A 26165-nucleotide genomic window follows, 5' to 3' on the forward strand; every position below is an offset into this window, starting at 1 on the left:
GAAGCGAGTGAGTCTATATGCCCTGATACTTATTCTTGTGCTGGGTACCTCTACCATTCGCTGCATCTTGAATACAGTACTAAATAGGTATAAATAATAAAGGTATAGCGTGTTAAGAATAGGTACTGTTTACAATTCCACACTGCATCGTCTTAATAACTTTATTATATAGCCGCGGAAACTGTTTGCGCGCCACGGCGCCTCCTCGCCTCTTCTTTTCCATCTGACCGGGACTGGATCGCGTGTTAATCTAATCTGTTGAACTCGCTTTCGTCTCGATAATATCCAGGTGTGGTTATCGCATCGTTCTATACTAGTACATAACGTAATTCTACACTTTCATTGATTGGTTATACCTACTCGTAGAGCTTCAATACTTGAACGAGAATCTGCCTCTTCGTCTTCATGCATCGTGCTTTGCCCAGAGAGTTCGCAGTGCAACGTCTGTCTCCAGGCACCCATCGTCCATCGTTCATCGTTTTTATCCGCAAAACCAACACACAGTATACATATGTGTTGGTAGGATTCGTAGCCTGAGGAATGTGATATACCTACTCGAATATGTACGAGTACCTGTACGCACATTCGTACATATACATTGGTGACCTACTCATGCAATAACGGAGTGACCACACCGACCAATCCGGCAGACTCACCCATGAAACATATCCATTACTCGATCTTCATCGCCAACATTTCTTGGCGTACGAGTATTAATATCCAACTCCCGTTAATTTTTTTTCAGCGTATTTATTTTCACGCCGAATATAAAGTGTTCTTTTATTACGTATGTGTATATGGCAGATTCCGCTTCTCGAACGAGTTTTTCTAGAATGCAGGATTCGCGTTTTTTGATCCGTATTGTTTGCAAATCTCATCGCTAAACCGATTTTATAAATACCCTTTCCCTTCATTTTTCCGGTTGGAACTGCGAAAAATTTAATGAGGTTCGAATTGAACTCGAAATGTACCAAGATTAGCAATATATATATCAAAAGTTACGTTTTTTGATTCCCTAAAGTTTCATTTCAAGAAATGAAAAAAAAAAATGCAAATTGATAGTATAAAAATTAAGTTAAAAAACTTCAAAAGAAAAAACATGATTTTGAATATCAGTAATATGTTTTTCAAAACTTGGAGCGATATTTCAACAGGGTATCCCCTCATTTCTGGAAATGTTTTCCCCTGACTTCTCCAGATTTTCCGGACCAATTTTCCAGATTCTTGAAAAATGAATTAACATGCGATGGGAGGGGGGGGGGTGTCAAATTTTTTCGAACATTATGAGCTCCAAATATCGTTGATAGACCTACAGTTGTGCCCTTTTTTCCAAGCATGATTGTGTGCTCAATAAGGTGGCCCTTATTTAAAGTTGGTGGGAATTTTTTTTGGTTTTTTAGTGGGAAAAATTAAGATTCTAACATGCTGAGCTCAATCGATAGTATCAAAATTTTTAAAAAGAGAGGCGTTCTATTAAAAGAACAAAAATTGTACATATTAATAATTCGCATTCGAGCATAGACACAATGGAAGAACATAATTTTTCAAAAAAAATTTAAAATTTTTATTTGAACCCTTAAACATGATGAACTGGACGGAATACAGAACTGAATACTGATCTGAATACTGAAATTTTATTATATTTTATTGTATGTTTTTATTAATTCATTCTTTCATCCAGTCTTTCTGTCTTTCCATCACTCATGTCTTTCTGTCTTTCCATCTGTCTGTCTTTTTGTCATCTTTCCATCTTTTTGTCAACAATTCGTCTTTTTGTCATCTTTTTGCCGTCTTGTCATCTTTTCATACTTTTGTTCTCTTTTTGTCATTTAGTCGTCTTGTCGTCTTTTCGTCATTTTGCCATTTTTTCATCATTTTGTCTACTTTTTGTCATATTTTTGTCGTCTTTTCATCTATTTGTTGTATTTTCGTCTTTTTGTCATCTTTTCATCTTTTTGAAATTATTTTGTTGTCTTTTCATCTTTTTGTCGTCTTTTTGTCATCTTGTCATCTTTTTGATGTCTTTTTGTCATTTTGTCGTCTTTTCGTCATTTTGTCGTCTTTTCGTCATTTTGTCGTCTTTTCGTCATTTTGCCATCTTTTAATCATTTTGTCATCTTTTTGTCTTTTTGTCATATTTTTGTCATTTTTTCATCTATTTGTTGTATTTTCGTCTTTTTGTCATCTTTTCATCTTTTTGAAATCTTTCTGTCGTCTTTTAGTATTTTTGTCATCTTTTTGTCATCTGGTCGTCTTTTTGTCTTTTTGTAGTCTTTTTGACATCTTTTCATCTTTTTGTCGTATTTTTGTCATTTTGTCTCATTTTGCCTTATTTTGGACTTTTTGTCTTATTTTTGTCTTTTTGTTGTCTTTTTGTCTTTTTACCATCTTTTCATCATTTTGTCATCTTTTTGTCTTTTTGTCATATTTTTGTCATTTTTTCATCTATTTGTTGTATTTTCGTCTTTTTGTCATCTTTTCATCTTTTTGAAATCTTTCTGTCGTCTTTTAGTATTTTTGTCATCTTTTTGCCATCTGGTCGTCTTCTTGTCTTTTTGACATCTTTTCATCTTTTTGTCGTCTTTTTGTCATTTTGTCTCATTTTGCCTTATTTTGGACTTTTTGTCTTATTTTTGTCTTTTTGTTGTCTTTTTGTCTTTTTACCGTCTTTTCATCATTTTGTCATCTTTTTGTCTTTTTGTCATGTTTTTGTCATCTTTTCATCTATTTGTTGTATTTTCGTCTTTTTGTCATCTTTTCATCATTTTGAAATCTTTCTGTCATCTTTCAGTATTTTTGTCATCTGGTCGTCTTTTTGTCTTTTTGTAGTCTTTTTGACATCTTTTCATCTTTTTGTCGTCTTTTTGTCATTTTGTCTCATTTCGCCTTATTTCGGACTTCTTGTCTTATTTTTGTCTTTTTGTTGTCTTTTCCTCTTTTTACCGTCTTTCCATCTTTTTGTCATTTTTTTGTCTTTTTGTTGTCTTGCTCTTGTCGTTTTTTCATATTTTTGTCATCTTTTCATCTTTTTGTTGACTTTTCGTTTTTTTGTCATCTTTTTGTCTTTTTGCCATCTTTCCATCTTTTTGTCATCTCTTTGTTGTTTTTTCATCTTTTTGTTGTCTTTTAGTATTTTTGTCATATTTTTGTCAGCTGGTCGCTTCTTTGTGTTTTTGACATCTTTTCATCTTTTTGTCATTTTGTCGTCTTTTTGTTGTCTTACTTGTCATCTTTTCATATTTTTGTCATCTTTCTGTCTTTCTGCCATCTTTCCATGTTTTTGTCATCTTTTTGTTGTCTTTTCATCTTTTTGTGGTCTTTTAGTATTTTTGTCATCTTTCTGTCATCTTTTTGTCCTTTTTTAGTACTTTTGTCATCTTTTTGTCATCTGGTTGTCTTTGTATTTTTGTAGTCTTTTTGACATCTTTTCATCTTTTTGTCGTCTTTCTGCTTTTTTGTTATAGTTTTGTCTTTTTGTCATAGTTTCGTCTTTTTGTCCTCTTTTTGTCTTTTTGTTGTCTTTTCATCTTTTTGTCATATTGTCGCCTTTCCATGTTTTTGTCATCTTTTTGTCATCTTTCCATCTTTTTGTCTTTTTGTTGTCATCTTTCCATCTTTTTGTCTTTTTGTTGTCTTTTTGTAAACTTTTCGTTGTCCTTTCATCTTTGAGAAGGACAAATTTTTTATTCAATATCGTCAAAAGTGTGAGGTATTTATTTTGTTTGTCCCAATTGCCAAAAACTGTGTCACTTTTATGGCAAGATGGGAAAAAGAGCCACTTTTATATCAAAGTTGTCAAAAATTGCCAATTTTTGGTCAAAAAGCCAGAACTGCAAATTCAGTCATCAACATTGTCAAAAGTGCTGCTTTATAGTCAAACTTGCCAAAAAGGGTCATTTTTTCCAAAATTGGCAAAAAGTACTGCCATGCCACCTTATTTGGCAAAAATTATTGTCAAGAAGTGACACTTTTTCGCAAAATGATGGTATTACTCCGGGTACATGATACTTTTTCATTGTAACGCCCGAAAAATGTTGATCTCTTGCTTTGTACCCCTCTCCTTCACCCCCCCCCCCCCCATATTGAGGCAACTGAAAAATTTCCCTCAAGATAATTATCCAAAAAATGGGACAGCTAGAGCAGAGCAAAAGCAAGACTACTGGCAGAACATTTTTTCAAATGTTTCAATTTGGGGGAGAAGCAAGGTTTGAATTTATTCAAGCCAGAATTTTTTGAGGCCAGAATATTTCCAAACAGAGCTAGAAAAAAATGTGGAAAATTTCTTTAGGAAAAAAGAACAAATCCAAAATTATTTTACAAACTTTGATACCAGAAATGAAAAGCACTTTTGGCAAAAATGTGGGTTTTTTGACAACTTTTTCAAAAAATGAACTCTCTAAACTGTTGGAGGGGGGGGGTGAGACTTTCTAATCATCGGAACAAAAAACGCCACCTTCTTCGGCAATACTCGTATGTCTTCCGAAGCAGTATAAAATGGATAAATACTTCCTATAAACCACATAAAACAGATTCCAATTTAAAATGAGTCAACGAATTTGCCAAAGTAAAAGACCTCTATACTCGTAGGTTTAGTTAGTCTAAGGAATTACAGTTGTCTGCGGTAATCTGGAGTCAAGGGTCAGCAAAGATCTTCGCCTCGACCAGCAATTATTCCCGTTCATTATACCTCTGAATGACCTATAATAACTGCGGCAAACCCACGTGATACGAGTATCTGATCCATAGCGCGATTTGGTTTTGGTTTTATACTTTATTCGTGGGTCATATCGATAAATTCGGATAATTAAAACGATAAACGAAATAATAAGCGGTGGCTGGCGATGATGATCATTTGCGATGCGATGCAACAACGCAACGGTGCGGAGGAGGCGAGCCGAAGAAATGATTTCAAACCATCATCAGCAGCATCCCATCAGGCTAAAAACTGGTTACACTTTATCGATTTGGACGCGATATTACGCGAGCGAACGATGGCGATAATTCGTTAACTTTTTCTTCGATATGATTATTATATTTTATAATCATATTATAACGGCAATTGGTCGTAATATAATTTCTGGTATTGCTGCCGCGTTGACCTTGAGTGAGAGCATTTCACGGTTGGTCGGCCTCGTTGGTCGTGACGACTCTGACGTTGGCGTTCGCCCGAACGAATCCGCTGAACTTGGCAGAATATGCCAGAGCTGAGAGCGAGAGACTCGGACGTTTATACGCAGAGCCATATCCAGAGCTATTTTTTCACGCTCGTTGTGACCGACAGACCGAAGTGGTTTTTTCCTCTTCCTTTTCCTCGAGGATGAAGATGAAGATTTTCCGTTAATCGGAAACGACGACGCGAAGGAACGTATAGCTCAGCTCATTGGATGACTATTAAAAAATAATTTGTGCAATGACCCAACGCACTTTTTCTTTAAAAGACGAAGACGATGAGGAATTAACGAGGTGTACCGAAATCGTATAGTGCAGCGGATTACGATGACAATAGTGTTCTAGCAGAGGAGATGTGGGCATGAAATATACGCGCACTTGCATAAGAATCAGACAGACATGGGAGTTTTTATTGTTGTTTTTTTAACCAACAGAACGAGTAATTATTCACCAGACTCCTACTTGTGTATGTACATTATACAATGTTAATGTTAATGTTGATGGGCGATTCTTCGCGTATGCATATCTCTCTGTACTGTACGCTGTACGAGTAGTAACTTATGGGTAACCTTGAATAATGACGGCGTGGTGGCTTCGCTTATGTTAGTCGTAGGCTAGACGATGAATGAGCTATACGACGACGACGACGTTACATCATATGGTACATTTAGATCAATGCCAAATTGCATAAAATAATCCTACTTGTCGTAAGTATACGTAAATGTCTCACCTACTCAAAAAATGTGGTGAAAAAAACGCCAACTTGGGGTAAAGGGGATGGTTGATGTGGCGACCAAGTCGGAAACACGACCCGAGCAAACAACCGGTAATCGATCGCCGTGTAGTATGAAAAAAAATGAGAAGAAAAAAATCTTTAGCCGAGAGAACTGGTTTTTCTCTACGAGTATAAGAGCGCGAGACACCGTTTAAAATCTGTTTACACGGGATGCTCACGTTTCCTTTGGTCATTCAACTTTTAGTAGGTATATATAGGTATAAATATATGTACACAATGCCAATTAAATTCTGCATCTGTCTCTGTTCTGTTCTGTTCGGTTATACGACGAGCAGTGCGTGCCATGTCCGCTCATACTTACTGCTGCTGGGGATCTGGCTGCAGGAAAACAGCGAGACCATTTTAATGGTCGAATTTTTATATCGTATCATTCCTCTCTCTGTCTGTGTGTGTGTGTGTGTGTGAGGCAAAACTACCTGCCGGAATTTTTTACGCTTTTTATACGCTTTTTTTACGGTCTGCTAAACGATAAAAAACGAAAAAATTCCAAAAGAGCATTTTGTTCGCGTGTACGTCGTTTTACGAACGCGAGTCGAACGACGGATATCCCGCTGCCCGAGACAACAGAGACGCCTGAAGCATCGCCAATTATACCACCAACTTGGGAGATACCGAAGTGCATACTCGACTACGATATTATACTCGTAACGTCGCTAAATAGATCATTGAATCGCCTGCATCGACGACAGACCTATAGATCGATCAGCAATCAATGCTTAATAGAGAGATACGATTTGTGTCGTTGTAAAACTGACCCAGAAATTACTGCTCGCTTGATAGAGAGAGAGAGAAAGAGAGACGATTTATGTATGCGTTTATGAGACTCTGCGGCGAATGGCGAATGACGAATGGTCAAGGGATCATAGAGATCGTGGTCCGATGCCGAAGCTGATCTCGGTGACAAATGCGATCTGATTTGGCAAGCTGGGCTACATGGTTGCGTAATTATTTCATATACGTAGGGTATCTGTACCTAGTATGTGCGAATGTATAATATGGTACCTAGGATGTAAATGGTATAGTTTGTTTGTGACCAAGCGACGACGACGATGTGGCTATAATTGCATATTAATGTTGACCTAGTTAATGTACGTACGTATAAGAATTTGATCTGATAGTCAGGAAATGTAGAGTTGTGCAACCGATGAATTTTTTTTTTGGACTTGGTTTAAGCGAAAAAATCCAGAAGAGTGTCCAAGTTGGCTGGCACATATAATGTTGGCAGAAGTGTGTAGAAATTATTCTTTCGAGCTGAAGCGAATGAGGTGTCGGGTGCCAGATGATTGGGTGAATATTGGCAGAGGTGGGCTAGAAATAGGTTGTACGTACATGGATAGAGGTTGATTATTTGTGAGTGGAGGAATGTGAAACCTGGAAAGTTGAACATTGCTGTCTGAGGCTGAGTCGAGATACCGTGATTTTTTGAATACTTATTTAAATCATGGAAAACTAGCAAAATCTGATGTAATATTATCAAACTCTGGCAGAATTCGCCACAAGCTGCATAAAACGTCGTTGAATCATTCGCGAACGAATCGATTCGTATGAGTGACTCGTTCGCGAACGAATCGATTCGTATGAGTGACTCGTTCGCGAACGAATCGATTCATTTACGCAATTTTTGATGAATCATTCGCGAACGGATTGCAATATTTTTAGTGAATCATTCGCGAACGAATTGCATTATTTTTAGTGAATATTCGCGAACGAATCGATTCATTTACTCAATTTTTGATGAATCATTCGCGAACGAATTGCATTATTTTTAGTGAATCATTCGCGAACGAATCGATTCATTTACTCAATTTTTGATGAATCATTCGCAAACGAATCGATTCATTTACTCAATTTTTGATGAATCATTCGCGAACGAATCGATTCATTTACTCAATTTTTGATGAATCATTCGCGAACGAATTGATTTGTATGCGCGAATCGTTCGCGAAGTAATCGATTCATTTACTCAATTTTTGGTGAATCATTCACGAATGAATTGCATTATTTTTAGTGAATCATTCGCGAACGAATTGATTTGTATGCGTGACTCGTTCGCGAACGAATCGATTCATTTACTCAATTTTTGGCGAATCATTCACGAACGAATTGCATTATTTTTAGTGAATCATTCGCCGACGAATTGATTTGTATGCGTGACTCGTTCGCGAACTGATCGATTCATTTACTAAATTTTTGATGAATCGTTCGTGAACGAATCGATTAGTATTAGTGACTCATTAGCGAACGAGTCAATTCATTTATTCAACTTTTGATGAATCATTCGCGAACGAATTGAAAATTTTTTAGTGAATCATCTGCGAACGAATTGATTCGTATAAGTGACTTGTTCGCGAACAAGTCAGTTCATTTTACTCAATTTTTGGTGAATCATTCGTGAACCGCGAACAAATCGATTCATTTACTCAATTTTTGGCGAATCATTCACGAACGAATCGATTCATTTACTCAATTTTTGATGAATCATTTGCGAACGAATTGATTTGTATACTTGAGTGACTTGTTCGCGAACAAATCAGTTCATTTCACTCAATTTTTGGTGAATCATTCGCGAATGAATTGAAATTTTTTAGTGAATCATTCACGAACGAATTAAAAATTGTTTAGTGAATCATTCGCGAACGAATTGATTCATATAAGTGACTCGTTGGTAGAATAATAGCAATTTTTGACACTTCTGATTGAAAAAGTGAGCCTTTTTCAATTGATTTTGTCGGAAAAGTGTCACTTTTGGCACTTTTAGCAAAATAGCAGCACTTCTGAGCATTTGGCAAAAAAGTGGCCTTTTTGGATTTCCGACAAATGAGTGACACTTTTAAAAAGTTCAACAGAAAGTAAAGTGACTATTTTTTTTGAATACTTTATGACAATTATGATAGAAAAAAGACACTTTTTTAAAAACTTCAACTAAAAAGTAAAACGACACTTTTCTGACAATTTTGACCAAAAAAATGCCATTTTTTTGACAACTGTAACAGAAAATTGATAATTTTTTGATAACTTTGACAGAAAAGTGACCTTTTTTGACTACTAAGAAACTAGTCACAATTTGTTGTTTGACAACTTTGAGAGAAAAGTGAAGTTATACTTTTTTTGACAATTTTGACAGAAAATCAACACTTTTTTGACCACTGTGACAGAAAATTGACAACTTTTTGATAACTTTGACAGAAAAGTGACATTTTTTGACTAATATGATAGAAAAGTGACACTTTTTTGGAATAGTAGGTAAATTAGACTATTTTGACAACTTTGACAAGTGGCACTTTTTCGACACTTGTGACAGAAAAGTGACTCGTTTTAGACACCATTTACAGAAAAGTGACACTTTTTTACAAAAAAGTGACGCTTTTTTTTACAGAAAAGTAACACTTTTTTAACAGAAAAGTAACACTTTTTTTTACAGAAAAGTGACACTTTTTTTTTTTTTACAGAAAAGTAACATTTTTTTTACAGAAAAGTGACACTTTTTTTACAGAAAAGTGACACTTTTTTTTTTACAGAAAAGTGACACTTTTTTTTTTACAGAAAAGTGACACTTTTTTTACAGAAAAGTGACACTTTTTTTACAGAAAAGTGACACTTTTTTTTACAGAAAAGTGACACTTTTTTTACAGAAAAGTAAAGTGACAGCTCTTTTTGACAACTGTGATAGAGAAGTGACACTTTTTTGACAACTGTGACAAAAAATTGATAATTTTTTGATAGCTTTGACAGAAAAATGGCATTTTTTTGACAATATTGTGAAACTAATCATAATTTTTTTACAACTTTAACCATAAAGTAACACTTTTTGAAAACTTCAACAGAATAGTAAAAGTAATTTTATTTCAACAACTTTGACAGAAAATCGACAATTTTTTGACAACTGTGACAAAAAAGTAAAGTGCCACCTCTGTTTGACAACGTAACACAGACGTAACTTTTTTGACCGCATGTGTCAAAAAATTGTCTGACAAAAAAGTAGCTTCTTATGCCTCTAATTATTCATCATTTTTTTAAAACTCTGAATATTTAAAATTAAGGCTTCTGGGAATTAAAAAAAAAAAAACATCCAAATAATACGAAATCAACCCACCAATTCAACCAATCTATTCGTCAAATCTGCTAAGAATCCCGCTGCTCTCCAATTCAGCGAATAGTTCGTACTTACTTTAGCACACGATTGCCATTCATTTCCATTTCCAAGATGTATTATTAACCCAACGAAGGTTAATTTTTCCTCATAATAACCCTCTCCTCTCTCTTACTATTGTATCCCCTCATATCTCTCATCTCGTTCACGTCGATTAATAATTTTTCATGAAAGAAAATTTGGTTTATTCGTTAACAATGGCGCGTATTATAGCTTCGAGTGGTACCTCGGTACCTACAATTGTACGCGCACACAGAGAAAGAGATGAAAAAATGACGCAGGGGTGACGAAGCAGAGAGGTAATAATCAAGACGTATTCGATCATTGATTCAAAAAAGCGAGCCATGCAGCCGCGAATCTGCTGCTGAGAGAGTGCTATTTTATGCGAGATAATTCGGCATGCAGGGTGCTCGCCGCTCGGTGCCCTGCCCTTTGCCCATAGCCGGCTCTCTTCGAGTCTCGGCATAATACACTTACAAATATGTACAGTGTACACGAGTAATTACCCATGTACAGGAGGTAATTGTTGTTTGAGTTAAACACGAAACATGCGGTCTTTACGGTTTATTAGCTGGCATTATCGAGAACCTACGAGTAGTGTATTCGCCTTATAGCCGGCAGAAATTCAATAAAAGGTGGCTCAGCGGGCTGGCGCGGGACAATTGCGGTCTGTAGACCTACAGCGTACACCATGGAGGCAGCAAAAGCGGATTAATTTATCTGATATTTAGCCTATACACATATCGCGATCAACGCTGACCAGCAGTTGATTTGGGCCAATCGTGAGTCCGACTATAGGTATAGCAGCAATCAAGTTGGCGATGGCCAATTCACGAATCTGCTGAAAATAACGCGGGTCCTGATAGCCAATAGGTCGTTTGCATAATGATATTACAATTTAGTCTGTCTCGAGAGTGCTTTATGATGTCTGGAACGACTGCAGCACTCGAGACCTACCAATAGGTATGGTACATGGGTAATTTACAAGTTGAGAATTTGACCATTCACCAATGACGACGACGAACGACGACTAATGTCGATGAAAAATCGATGCGTACCATCGTTAAGACGTTTCGGTAATTGCTTACTCGAGTGTTTTTACACGTTTGCACCATTGTTGATTTTTATTAGCGCGCGAACAATATACCGCCCAGCACTTAGACTTACACAGGGAGCCGGACAAGGCGAAGAAAAATGCGTATTTAATTACACACCCGAACAGGAAACGCATTTGCAATAAGCAATAGCCGAATAAATTCTTTACGCGGCTGTGACCATAAACAAACAGCTAACGCCGAGTCCGTACCACGGTTTTTTCTCTTCTTTTGCTTTTACAGGGAGACGTCATATTTGTTCTCTCCTTCTTGATCATGTAGGGCGAGCATCTAGGGCATGAATATGTTTTCGAGCCGAAAATTTGACTATATTCTTATCGTTTGTGTAGAATGTAGATAGGTAAACTCGAGAGAAGAAGGTCAGTAATCGCGAACTGATTAAAGTAATTATCGAAGTCATTAAAATTACATACAACCAAATCCTTGAAAATAAACCCACATTTCACACAAACTTCGGGTCTCGTAATCAATTTAAAAAAAAACCAAATTTTTCTAACCAAAAAAATTCGAAAAAATCACCAAAAAACAGACAAAAAGTGAGCAAAACATTTTTAATGCAGAAAAAAAATCACAAAGAAAATTGAACATATATATTTGTATGTATGTATTAAATAAAAATTGAAATGTTCTGGTTTTTAGTTTTAAAAAGCTGAACTATTTTGAAACTTACTGACAATTTTTGGCAACAAAGTATGGATTTTTGCAACTCCTGGCAAAATAAAGCAACACTGACAATAAGTTTAACAAGAGGAGTGGTTTTCTGGCAATTTGTGGCAAAACAAAAAGACTTCGAATTTTTGTAAAAAAGTAAGAACTTCGAGAAGTTTTTGCAAAAAAACGGACAATTTTCAGAAGTTTTGTTAAAAAGAGAGAATTTATTACCATTTTTGGCAAACAGCAATTTGACAACTTTAGAAAAAGTAGGATGGTTTAGAAATTATTGGAAAAAAGTGATAAGTACGCACTTTCTAGCAATTTCTGAAAAATTAGGTACTTATTTTTTTGAAAAAAAAACAAATTAAAAAGTAAAAAATTAGCAATTTTTGGAAATTTTTTGCAAAAATTTTTTGAAAAGGGAGGTTTGTTTTTTTATAATTTTTGGCAATTTCTACTTGAAAAAACTTCAATTGCTGAAAATGTAGAATTTTTGCCAATAAGCAAGACTTTTGGACAATTTTTGGAAAAATATAAAACTTTTGGATTTTCTTTTCAAAAAACCGAGGATTTTTGACAATTTTTGGCAAAAAGTAAGACTGACAATTTCAGCAAAAAGCACGAACTTTTGAGAATTTTGGGCAAAAAAGTTGAAAATTTTTCGCAATTTTTGTTGGAAAAGGGGGGGGGGGGGCTTTTTTGATCAATTTTTTGGGTTAGAAAGTGACTTTTTTCTAGGAAAAAAGTTGGACTTTCATCGAGTGAATTTCCAGTCAAAACAACGTATTTTTTTTGGAATTCTTGCGAAAAAGAAACATTTTTCAGCAAGAAACGAGACTATTTGAAAATAGGAAATTTTGAGATTTTTTTTTTTAGCTATTTTTGGCAGAAAGAAACCGTTCAAAAGTCACATTTTTTTAGTCAAAATTACCAGAATATCTTGATTTTTCCACTTTTTGAATCAAATTTTCAAATTTTCAATTCATTTTCTTCTTCCTTCAAACAACAATTGAATTTCTTGATTTTTTTTTCGATCATTTTTGGTCAATACTTGATAGGAATTTCAGTTTTGCAAATCCCTTTTTTTGGTAAAATATAAAAAAAAATAAAACTTTACTACCCAATTCAACTTTTAAAAATTTTTGAATAAATTTCTTAGATTTCTCCCTGGTCTATCGTGTTAAATAATTATTTTCTCAACCTTTTCCTTGACCCATGAACTGCCTGTTTCCACTCAAAATCAAATCAAGCAACTGTTTGGGAGGTTTTAGCTCAAAGAAAAATTTATAATCGAGTATACTCAGGGCTTTTTTTGTGGAAAAATTAAAAAAATATCGAAAAATTGTCATAAAAACTGAAAAAAATTGAGTTTTTTTTATAAAGGGGGGGGGGGGAGATCGGGAATTGAATCAGACAAAAAAAAAGTTTTTCAGGAAATGTTGCAACGTATTGGCAAAAAAAGCACGAATTTAGGTATATACCTACCGTATTACAAGTTTGGTAAAAATTACTACCAGCTGAGTAACTATTCTATCAGAAACTTCTTGAGAATTTTGACATAAAAACATTACAAGTTTTCGTTAACTTGCCACAAAATAATTCTATCTGACAATTTTTACAAAAAAAAAAAAACAAAAAAAAAAAACAGGACTTTCTCGACTATTTTTGGCAAAAACAGTATTTTTTTATGAGCACTGTTTAACACTTTTGGCAAAAATTGACACAACTTTTTGGCAAAAATTGCACAACTTTTTGGCAAAAATTGACACTTTTGGCAGAAATTGCACAACTTTTTGACACAAGTTGCACAAGTTGACACAACTTTTTGGCACAAATTAACACAACTATTTGACAAAAATCGCACAACATTTTGACACAAGTTGCACAACTTTTTGACACATGTTGACACAACTTTTTGGCAGAAATTGCACAACTTTTTGGCAAAAAATGACACTTTTAGCAGAAATTGCACAACTTTTTGGCAAAAATTGACACAACTATTTGGCAAAAATCGCACAACTTTTTGACACAAGTTGCACAAGTTGACACAACTTTTTGGCAAAAATTGACACTTTTGGCAGAGATTGCACAGCTTTTTGCCAAAAATTGACACTTTTGGTAGAAATTGCACAGCTTTTTGACACAAGTTGCATAAGTTGACACAACTTTTTGACAAAAATCGCACAACTTTTTGACACAAGTTGCACAACTTTTTGGCAAAAATTGACACTTTTGGCAGAAATTGCACAACTTTTTGACACAAGTTGCACAACTTTTTGACACAAGTTGCACAACTTTTTGACACATGTTGACACGATTTTTTGGCAAAAATTGACACTTTTGGCAGAAATTGCCCAACTTTTTGGCAAAAATTGACACAACTATTTAGCAAAAATCGCACAACTTTTTGACACAAGTTGCACAAGATGACCCAACTTTTTGGCAAAAATTGACACTTTTGGCAGAAATTTCACAGCTTTTTGCCAAAAATTGACACAACTTTTTGCCAAAAATTGACGCTTTTTGACACATTTTCCTCACAAAAATTGACACTTTTTGGACTTGAGCAAATTTGGCTTAAAAAATACCAATACTTACACGCAAGTTTGGCAAAAAAGCAGGACTTTGGTTTGGCAATTTTGGAAGAAAAAGCGGACTTTTGGAACAGATAAGGCAAAATCAATTCTTTTTTGATGTTTGAAGTAGAAATAAGTATATATGGGCGGGGGTTACAAGAATTTATGAATTTTTTTGATTTCTTTTCAATTGATAGCCAATAGCCATGTTGATTTTTTTGACCATCATCACATCCCCTCGTCACCCTCTTCCTCTTAATACAGATTTAGACCAAAGCAAATTTTTATGGTCAAAGTCATCCTCAAACTTCTCAAATTCAATGCCAAACGAAGCCTAAATACCAAATTTGAGTGAATTTCGATACAATATCTATCTTCGACTTACAATGACTGGATTTGTAAGTAATTCTGATCAAAACAATTTTTTTACTTGTTTTGAAAAAAAAAATTGTCAGCATTTGAAATTTTGGCCAAAAGATGTAATGTGTCGAAAATCGAAAAATCAAGTTCAGCAGCTGAAAATTTGGGGATGGGTTTTTTTACGTCCTCTTTCGACCTCAAATTTTGTTCCAATCGAAGATTAAGAACTGAAGTGATTCCTTCGTGAGATGTTCTCAGTCCTATTTTTGGCTCTTCTTCATTCATGAGATGACACCACATTCCTAAAACCTCCAGATTCCATCCCACTGACCCTTTTGAGTTTCGTATCCAAACCACGATCTCTAAACCTAACCGAAAATACTGAAACCAACAAAATATCACCCCAGTAGCATACCAAAAACCCCCATCAAAAGCCATCAAATGCCATCAAATATGCACAAGTATCCAACACATGGCCTCTGTTTGCCCAAAGTATTACAAAATCTTCCGTAAAGATGGTCTCAGGTCGTCGTCAGGTCGGTCGCGGATATCACAGCAGTCAGCAGTGGTATTTAATCGCACTTTGTATATGTAGTTTGTATATACGTTACATAGGTCGTAATAAAATTTGTAACATTTATCTCATCGTACTCGTATCTTGATTCACTTATATGTATTACATATACAAACGAATCAACACCTCACCAGGTACAGGTAGTAGTACTCGTAACGGTACACGTCGTATATAATACACATATCTACATAATACATACATATAAAACATACGCGAAAAAAAATAAAATAAAATAAAAAGATAAACTGTAGGAATGGAACTGCTCGTTCCTTCTCCACCAAACTGGCATATGACCGTTAGCGACTTGAACAATTACTACATTTCTCATTAACGCCTTGCCTGTGCCTTTGGCCTTCATTGTATCTTTGGCACATTTGTACACAGACATTAGATGCTCGTATGTACATTAAAAATGGTAACAATTTTACGTATATTGACGTTTGTATGTACAATTGTACTCGTATAGTAGGTCTAGGTACATGCTACGAGTACATGCACTTAGACCTACTCAGCAGAATGTCGAGAGTTGCCAACATGATCAGCAGATAAGTGAGATTGCTTCAACATGATCGTCTCAGCAAAGTTCTGTTCTGATTGTGAGTCTAGAGTTATATGTATTGTCATCTCGATAGTAGATAAACCAAAAATGGTATCTTAGGTCGTGGATTTTATTATTATGACGTAATCTCGACACAGCCATAGCAGCCGGTGTCGGTGTCGCTGTCTCTGTCGTCGTTTGAGCACATGTTACTTTTTTAAAAAGGTCATTTTACACTCCAACACGACTTCAAGACTGATTTTTAATCGCGGCTGCGAATTTTTTCTTGTTGCAGATAACTGCGTAAGTGAATCGTCGGGTCTGAAATGTCAGAACGGAGCTTGTTTGGATTCTCAGTGCCATTGTAACGACGGATTCGGAGGCTGCTCATGCGAAGTACCTGGTAAGCATAGTTGTAATAATAAGTATTGGAAAAAAAAAATCATTTCACGCTATACAGACAATCGACGTCTCTTGGGTCGGCGTCCCGTAGTATTGTGCATTTTTTCCCCTTCATTTACGTAATGGCTGAGGCTGCGTCGTCGTCTTCGCGAACTAATTTATGATTTGTTACAGATGAAAATGAATGTAAATATCGACCTTGCGACGTTTTCGCTCATTGCACCAATACGCTGGGAAGTTTCCACTGCACCTGCTTTCCCGGATACCACGGAGACGGTTTTCATTGTCAAGGTTTGTAGCGATCTTTTACTCTTTGGCAATATTCGATCTCGATCGAAACAATTTATTCGTTATATTTTTCGCGCCATCCACCCACACAAGTCAAGTCGTCTGTCGCGTCGGCTTATTTCGATTTTCTTTTCATTGTGGTTTTCTTCTTTAATTACTCGTCTCTACGTACGCATAAACGTAACTCTTTTCAGTCTTTAGCCGTTGAAAACTGTACGTGATTTTAATTAGCTTCGGTAAAAATAACCGGTCGATCGAGTTGAATATCCGTTTAACATACCACACTACGAGTATACACTAAGTATAGCGAATACTCGGCTACATCTAATCGATCGAGCCGTCGACGAGTTACATCATCGTCGCTCCAAAGCCGTCAAAACAATGTCCAAAGTGACACACACAGTGCCAAAATTGTCACACCTTTGAGAACAATACCTACATCATCCTCACACAGGTCTATCTGCGAGATTGAGATCTTCTTCTTCGGAGCAATATAAGAGTATATAGATCATCGTGTCAAAACCCTCCTGCTGAGGTGTCGCAGATGCTGTGTACTTATTCGTCGCATCGTATATCGGCTCGACTAGATATATTTGTAAATAGATACTACGAGAGCTCCATCAATACAGTATCCTACTGAGATTTTTGCGAACAGTAGTGTACTAGGAAGGTGAATGCAGAATTCAAACATGGATAGGTAGTAATTGTCTAGGTGCTTTTGTATTGAAAGCCTTTTGTACCTTGACCAAGTGAGTATTGCTGTAGGAGAAGAAAACAGAATTGTAGCTGGTAGATTTTCGTGTAGAATTCTTCAGTATTGATATCCCAAGATTTCCTCTAATTTTTCAGGTTCATAGATGGAGGGGAGGTCATAGGCACACAGATGAAAATCTAGAATTTGCATCAGCACTAAACATGAGAGTAATAGTCCAGCATATTATGACAATAGGAATAATTGCATCCCTCTCTCGATCTACTGGGGCAACTTTTTTCCCCCTAAATTTGGTGAATTTTTAAAAATAAAATTTATTCCAAAAATGAGAAAAAAATCAAAAGTTTACCAAATTGACCTAGAAAGCTGAAATTTGGGATATGCCCTATTTTTGACCTGTCAAATCGATTAGAAACAGGTTCAAACTGTTTTGAGCAGTTTTGGAGCCTCCAGCAGATTTTTAAAGCTCAAAAATTTCCACAAAATTTCATCAAATGGAGTGATGAAGTCGAAATTCACCCTGAAAACTAATTTCAACACGCTATGAAGTCGACTGCTGGCGAGTTTCAGTCATTTTGAACCCTTCAGCAATTTTTTGAAAATTACTCGTATTAGAGCCTTCAGTAGATTTTTGAATTTTGAAATTTCCACAAAATAGCACAACAAAAAAAAAATGAAATTTTTACCTACGATTTTTCATTTTTACGACTTCCACAAGTTTCTAACCAATCTTTTCGAAAATTATATTGATGAATTTTTTTCAATTTTTGTCCGCCAATAAAACGAAATTGTTCCAAAGATCGCCATTTTGTTTTAGATAAATTCAAATTTTATTGTGCATACATTATTGGTTATTTTACGGGGAGGGGGGGGGATGGGAAGGTTCAAGTTCGGAATCTTTTTTGCAGTCCCTATTGGACGGTCAACTTCGCTTTTAAGAATTTTTAGAGAATTTTTTAAAATTAATTTTAAAAAAAATTATGGACGAATTCCCTACTTTTTCACTCTTTTCAATAAACACTCAAACTCGAAAACAATGACTCGTGAGCCATTTTTGAAACTCCATCGAGTTTCCAATTTTATCCGAAAGAGGGTCATTCCATGTCAATTCAACCAAAAAAATGCGATTTTGAAAATCATGTCTTTAGGGGGCGGGTGGGGGGGTGGGGGCTTCCATTATTTCCACATTGTCTCGAGGTACTCAACTTCAGCAACGCATTCCTCCAAAACTATGATACTTTGATCAAAACTGATTTCACAGTTCGAAAGGGTATTGAATTTTGAACTGTTCAAGCATTTTGAAATTTTCAAAATTTGAAAGTTGAACTTTTAAATTGAAAGTTCAAATTTCAAAATGACGCTGTAAGTGGGAGCTACCATTTAAAATTCTGAAAAAATTTCTATAGATGTAACTTTTGATGCTTTTTCGAAATATTCAAGTTTCAAGATGAAATCTCATGATAGAGGGGGAGCACCCCCACCCCCAATTTTGGGCAAAATTTTCAAAAAAAAATATGGGGCATGTGATACATCGAATTGTATGCTTTTGGTAACACTGAACACGAATATGACGTTAGATTTTTGATTAGACCCCATCCACGGCCCCCAGCACCTCCCCAAATGGGGTAAAAATTCAAAATATGTTTTTTTTCGAGCGACACATCAAATAGTATGTTTTTGGTGATGCTGAACACGAATATGACGTTAGATTTTTGGTTGGACCCCATCTTCGGCCTCCAACAATTTTTTTAGACTTTTACCAATTGGAGGGGGTTCTGGGAGCCATGGGTGAGGTCAATTTGAAAAACTAAGGCTATATATTCGCCTCTTTTTCAGTTCTATCAGTTCTAGTTAAATACAATTTTTTTGCTCACGAGTTTTCTTTTTTACACTCTCTATTGTAACCAAAATTTTGAATGCTGAAATTCATTTTTGGATTTTTGAAAATTTTTAATAAAAGCATCATAGGCAAATTTTCAACTTGTTCGTTAATTTCATTTCAACTCTTGAACTCGAAAACAATGGCTCTCTAGCCTTTTTAAGCTTTTGGCAAGTTTACGATTTTCTTTTTAATTTCAAACAATTTTTTGAACTGGACGAAGCTAAAAATTTCAAGTGTTAAGGGGTATTTTTTAATTTTTGGTGAATTTTTGCAAATCATTGAGGCCAAAAATAGTAAAAACCCAAATTTTTACCAAATTGATGCAAACCCCCCCCTCTCCTCCCCTCCCCTCTCAATCAATTGGGAACGGTTCTAAAGCGTTTTGTGCAGTTATAGACTCTCCAATCCTATTTTGGAAATTTCAGTTGAATTGAACCAACTTTGAGGTGTCTTTTTGGCAGTGATAGCAAAACTAATTACATTATATAGATTTCAATTCCAGTTTTTAGTTTCAATTTTGCTTTTTCAGTTCCAGTTTTCAGTTTCAGTTTTACTCATTTTAGTTTCAGTTACAGTTTTCCATTACTGTTTTTTAAAAAGGTGAAATCCCCCTCTCCCCATCAAAAAATTCTGAAGACTCCAGAACGGCTTGAAACTAGTATCTTCAATCGACTCAGTATGTTGAAATACAGAACAGAAAAGAAAAATTTTAGCTTTCCTAATTCATCGTGGAAATTTCAATTTTTTAAAATCTGTTGGAGACCCCAGAACTGCTCAAAACGGTTCAAAACCGTTTCCAATTGATTCCAGCGATCAAAAATAATATACTCGTATATTTACTAAATTTCAGCTTTTTAGGTCGATTTGGTAAAATTTTGATTTTTTGCTCATTTATGGACCAAATTTGATTCTCAGTAAATTTAAATACGAAATCAATAAATTGAAAAAAAAAATGTCTTCCAGTTGGAATGTCTATTTTGTTTAATGAATTAAGATGGGCATATCCCGAATTTTGACAAAAATCAGTGACGTAGCCAAGGGGGGGGGGGGTAGGGGGCCATGCCCCCCTAGCGAGCGAAAATTTGAAATAAAACATGCAAAAATAGACGTTTTTTTGTTATTTGGACCCATTTTTTCTAAAAATTTTCGCTCTCGTTTCGCTTGAGTAGTAATTTTGCCTTCATTTTCATGAAATCACCACACATCCTGATAGGTTTCCAGAAAATTACCCCTCATTTCAATTTTTCATGCATAAAAATCTGGTTTTGCCCCCTCCTTGAGAAAATCCTGGCTACGCCACTGACAAAAATTGGTGAGAAAGTTTAATTTGAGAGGGGTACTATTCAAAAAAAAAGGAGTTTTGCAAGAGGTAGAGCCCAGGGGTCCTCAAATTGAGGTCTTTGAAAAAACAAAACGTGTTTTTTTCACTTTCGGGTAGTTTTACCTCCTCCTTCAAAAAATATTGATTCGATTTTTAAAACCACTCTGGCCCATTGCCCGGAATTTGATATACGTATTTTCAAGTCCTCACTCTCAACAAGTGACTTGAAGAAGAGTAATCTGCGAAAGTGACAAATTTTTTTAAAGACTTTTTTTCATCTTTTTTTGAAACCACCAGACCAAAAATCAGAAGTAAAAAAGAGAAGTGGAGGGAGGAGGGGTCATCCTATGGTGATGTTTTTCTTTCAAAATTAGACAGCCAGTTTGAGTTTCACAGAAATTCAAAATTGTCAATACCAACCCAATCATAAGATAATTTAATCATTTTGACTTACCTTTGTCTCTAATCTCAGGACTACAGTACGTACACCATCTCTTCTTCCACCAAGACTCCACATCTGAAAAAATAAAAAAGAGGAAAAAATGATAAATATTATTGAAACATTGAACAAAAAAAGGACCAAAATCTAAAAATTGCAACATCACGACTTTTATATATGTACTTAGATGATGAACATTAAAAAAAGAAAATGATACCAGTTGGTACAATTTTCATCGCCAAAGAATACCCATTTCGACAACAATCAATAATCAGACTGTAGTTTTAGAATTCGATTAATTTCACAGATTTTCGAACAAAAATTGACTGAAAAGTTGACAACACTGTCACCACCCCATTTCAGCTCTTAGTTCTGATTTTCATCAAAAATACATCACAATCGCGTTGATCAATCAAAAGACCATCGCTATAGCCCCAAAACACGAGGAAAAACTACCCATGCCCTTACAACAGAATCAAAGTCAATCACACCGGTCGTATTCTTCCTCTTACTCAGCAAAAAAAAAAAAAAACGCTCCTTTGTCGCACTCCAAATAGGCATAGTCGAGCAGAATTTCCATTACGAGATGAGAAGACCAAGACCCAACATGGAAGATTTTAATTGCTCTAACGGTCAACCAAACATCGTCAGTAGGTATGTCGAGTGTAGATTTGTCATCGAGTTCTCTGTCATTGCCAATTGCCATGTGTACCAGCAATAGTACAATAGCAACATTTGCAGCACGTAGAGTAGAGTCTCACCATAGACAATCATCAGCACCGTTGTCCTATTAACCAAAATATTTTATAAACAAAGACATCTCGGCCACGCCGCTACCGTGAATTAGAAGCCAGCAGACACATTCAATTCGTTCATCATACTCGTACTCGTACAAATAATACGTGTAATGGGTATGCTATGTAGTATGTACAAGCACAACAACAACAACAATACTTCGGCGTAATAACGGATTCCTTTTTTCGCTCTGCTCATCTGCAATCGCCTTGGTATAAATGATTCAGTTAGGTACAGATTATGTTGATAAATTTGACATCGCAGTCGCACGACGACGACGCCGGTTCGATAACGAGAGAGACCGTTTTCGAGTTCGCGAATTTACGAGCAACGTATTATCATAATGTAATCGTCGACGATGAGAGAAGAATTAAGGCGAAAAAAAGACAATAAAAACGAAACACCGAAGAAGAAGACCAAGACCAGTACGCGCTGCAGAGGAGCATAATTCAACATTTCCATTTACTGTTAACTCGTGTATCGCGGTGAAGTATACTCGGTCATCCGAAGGCGCTTCTCTATACCTAACCCGTACTGGCGTACTCTCTTCTCTATATTCTTCTTGGCGCTGCGCGAAGGTCAATGGACTCATCTTGCCAGCATACTCCGCGCCCATCTCTTCGCTTTGCTGCTTTTTTATATTCGCTATAGGTATAAGCGATAAACTCGCGCGCGTATAAGTATGTAATTCGTGCGCTCGCTGGTTCACGCTCCTCCAGCTCCTCGAGTCAGCTCCATATTAAAGAGAGAGAATGCCAATATACATACGTGAGCTTTATAGAACCACATACGCGGTTCATAATAATAATTAATAAACTAGTAGGATTCTCCCGCGGCTCCGGTCCCTTCTGCCATCACTGTTCGAAGCGCATCTTCCAAAGGTATAACCTAAATAAAAAAAATTCTTTATACGCCTTCGTATGTAAAAAAAACACGCGTTGATTTTACGCATCCCTCTTGAGTCTTGACGTGCTTCACACCTCGTAAACGTCTTCGTGTCAGTTTCACGAGCTCGCTAGCGACATAGACATAACAAAAAGAAATGCCAATCGAGTGGAGTGGTCAATTATTCCATAACTCTTCGGGCTCTTGTTATAACTACAATATCTACAACACGTCCACCTCTCTACGTCTTATTATTACCTGTATATTGAGCACATTGGAAAATATTGTTTACGCCCGAGTATTTTCAAGAATCGCGCTACAAAGCAGCATAGGTACATAACACGATAAGCTCTCCTAAGGCCACCAACTGTTCATAATGCAGCTCTATTGGAAATGATAGGACACGATGTAGCACCGCTGCAGGAAAGATCGTTCTCTTCCTGTGGCGCTTTGTCCTGGTTTCAGTACCTATACCTACTCGTACAGTATATAGGCGCAATTTTATCGCACATTCTTTATTTTTTTCGTTCAACTCTCAATTTCAAATACCGATAGCAATAATAATGGTACGAGTACTTTAATCGTTCGTGTAGTTTTCAAAGAAGTGACCAAAATACCCATTTAATCGTCCAAGCTCACCTACATACAGTCATAAATTGAATCTGGATGCTGGGTACTTTTGGGTAGATGAATTATTGCAGCGACGCTCGATCGAATTGCGCCATTCGATTGCGATAAATTTTTAAATAAGGACCAGTAGCCAGTAGCCCAGCTGCGATGTAGTATTGGCCGACGAAATTAATGATGGGCAGTTAGAAGCAACGACATCGAGGTATCATGCCGAGCTCCGGCACGATTCTCAATGGGAAGTTATCTCGAAAATGGTTCCACGAGTGACCGAATGTAGGCCCTTTTTCGATCAATTTACCATTGGAAACGTTCCAAAAAGTGAATTTAGAAAATGACCGCCAGTTTGACCAAAAACAGAACATGAAGTAGTTGTAAATGAATAGAAAACGAGGTGGGATTTATTAAAATTTATACTCGATCGATTGCGTAATCTCGTCGTTTGGTTTATTATACTTACTCTTAGTCTTGATAAAAAGCAACAAAAATTTTTCAAAGCACCAGTTCAACACGAGTGCACACTAAAAATTGGAAGAAAAAAACATTAGGTACCCACTTAGACGAAACGAATAAATAATTGGATTTTGAAAAAATTGCATCAATAACGTAAAAATGTATTCAAAAATTCAAAAATTTTCCCGAAAGGTTCAAAATTCATCTTTCCACAATACTGGAAAAAATCATTCGAACATGAATTTTCTAAAGAGGGAGAGGTCGAATCAAAAAATGAATTCGAGATTCAAAATCAGCACTTCAAGAGCTCAAGCAAATCATAGGTCACATGAGTTTTTACATTTTTTTGAAATTAGGGGCTTATGAGGCTCAGAGGTGCTTGAATCGAAAAATTTAACAAAAATTCGAAATCAGCACCTCAAAAGCTTAAGCAAACCATAGGTCACATGAGTTTTTACATTTTTTTGAAATTTGGGACTTATGAGGCTCAGGGGCTTGAATCGAAAAATTGAGAAAAAATTCGAAATCAGCAGCTTAAGAACCCAAGCAAATCATACGTCACTTGAATTTTTCAATTATTTCGAAATTTGGGACTTACAAGGTTCAGAGAAGGACTTGAATTGAAAAAGTAAGTAAAAAATAGGAAACCAGCACCTCAAGAAACCAAGTAAAATGATGGGTCACACGAATTTTTCAATTTTTTTCGAAATGGGCTTTATAGGGGGCTTAAGAGGACTTGAACCAAAAAAAGTGAGTTCAGAGTTCAAATTTGAAATCAGTACCTCAAGAAACTAAGAAAACCATAGGCTACACAAATTTTTCAATTTTTTTTTCAAGTTAGATCTTATTGGGCTTAGAGGGCTTGAATCAAAAAGTAAGTTATTCGAAATCAGAGTCTCAAGAACTAAAGAAATCCATAGGTCACTAAAATTCTTCATCATCTTTTTCGGAATTAGAGGCTCTTTGTTCAGCTTGAAGGGCTTGAATCAAAAAATGGGCTGAAATTCGAAATCAGAACCTCAAGAACCCGAGCAAACCACACCCACCATAGGTCATACAAATTTGTCAATTTTTTTCGAAATTTGAGGCTTATTGTAGGACTTGATAGTTTGAATCAAAAAATTAAGCTAAAATTTGAAATCAGAACCTCAAGAACCCAAGCAAACCACAGGTCACACAAATTTTTAATTTTTTTTTCAAAATTCGGGGTTATTGTGGAGCTTAGGGGGATTTAATCATAAAAGTAGGCTGAAATTTGAAATTAGCACCTCAAAAACCCAAGCAAACCACAGGTCACACAAATTTTTCAATTTTTTTCAAAATTTGGGGTCATTGTGGGGCTTAGGGGGCTTTAATCGTAAAAGTGGACAAAAATTTAAAATTAGCACTTCAAGAACCCAAGCAAACCACAGGTCACACGAATTTTTCAATTTTTTTCAAAATTTGGGGTCATTGTGGGGCTTAGGGGGCTTCAATCATAAAAAAGGGCTGAAATTTGAAATTAGCACCTCAAGAACCCAAGCAAACCATAGGTCACATGAATTTTTTTTTTTTTTTTGGAAATTTAGTTTTGGAATCTCATTTTGGGGACCCAAAAACCTTAAATCAAATAAAAAAGGTCAAGTTTGAAAAACAAATTTTTTAAAAGCCAGCAAACTATGCCTTACGCAAAGTTTTCAATTTTTTGGAATTTAGGGCCTTACTGTGAGGCTCAAGGACCTCAATTCTGAGGTTTAAGGAGGACCTTATTCTGAGGTGCAAAGACCTCATTCTGAGGTCCAAGGGTGCAAAGACCTCATTCTGAGGTGCAAAGACCTCATTCTGAGGTCCAAGGGTGCAAAGACCTCATTCTGAGATCCAAGGGGGCCTCGTATTAAAACAGTAAGATGAAATTCGAAATCAGCATCACTAAAAACCAAGAAATCCATATGTCACACGTGTCTTTTTCAATTTTGCGGAATTTAAGGCGTTATTGTGGGGCTCCAGGGTCTCATATCGAAAAACCAAATTGAAATTCGGAATCAGCGCTATCAAAAACATAACAAACCATATGCCACACAATTTTTTGAATTTTTTTCAAAATTTGACCAAAATTTGAGAAAGGAGTGCGAAACTTCAACACTCAAAATCTCAAAAAAAAACTTTGAATCTTCTTTCAAAGCTTTCAAAAACTGCGCTAAATACTTGAACAGGGCTTCGAAGTCATCTGAATCTGAAACGAAAAACGGGATCTGTTCAAAAACAAGAAATCTCCTCTCAATCAAAATTGTGAAATGTGGAGGGGAGGGGGGGAGGGTCAACGATAAAATGACATTGTCCTACCATACAGGAAAATTCAATACACGAACTTTGCAGTAAAATGTAACATTTATGATAATTTTTTTTACTCTGAAATCTGAATTCGACTCTGAGCTCCCCCCTCCCCTTCA

The 26165-nt window shown here is 35.9% G+C and overlaps 1 protein-coding gene and 1 long non-coding RNA gene across 2 annotated transcripts in view; one reads left to right on the forward strand and one right to left on the reverse strand.

The window, feature by feature from the left end:
* Positions 1-26165, forward strand: part of dpy (dumpy) — a 256705-nt gene that overhangs the window by 81678 nt on the left and 148862 nt on the right. The window contains exons 4-5 of the mRNA XM_065347532.1: positions 16228-16335; positions 16509-16625. Coding sequence (XP_065203604.1) covers positions 16228-16335; positions 16509-16625 — 225 coding nt within the window. The remainder of the gene's footprint in view (positions 1-16227; positions 16336-16508; positions 16626-26165) is intronic.
* The window catches only part of LOC135833765 (uncharacterized), a 122900-nt gene that overhangs the window by 65442 nt on the left and 31293 nt on the right, over positions 1-26165 (reverse strand). Inside the window, exon 2 of the long non-coding RNA XR_010556537.1 lies at positions 20992-21054. This is a non-coding gene — a long non-coding RNA (uncharacterized LOC135833765). The remainder of the gene's footprint in view (positions 1-20991; positions 21055-26165) is intronic.

This window comes from Planococcus citri, chromosome 2 (assembly GCF_950023065.1).
Source record: "Planococcus citri chromosome 2, ihPlaCitr1.1, whole genome shotgun sequence".
Lineage (NCBI taxonomy): Eukaryota > Metazoa > Arthropoda > Insecta > Hemiptera > Pseudococcidae > Planococcus > Planococcus citri.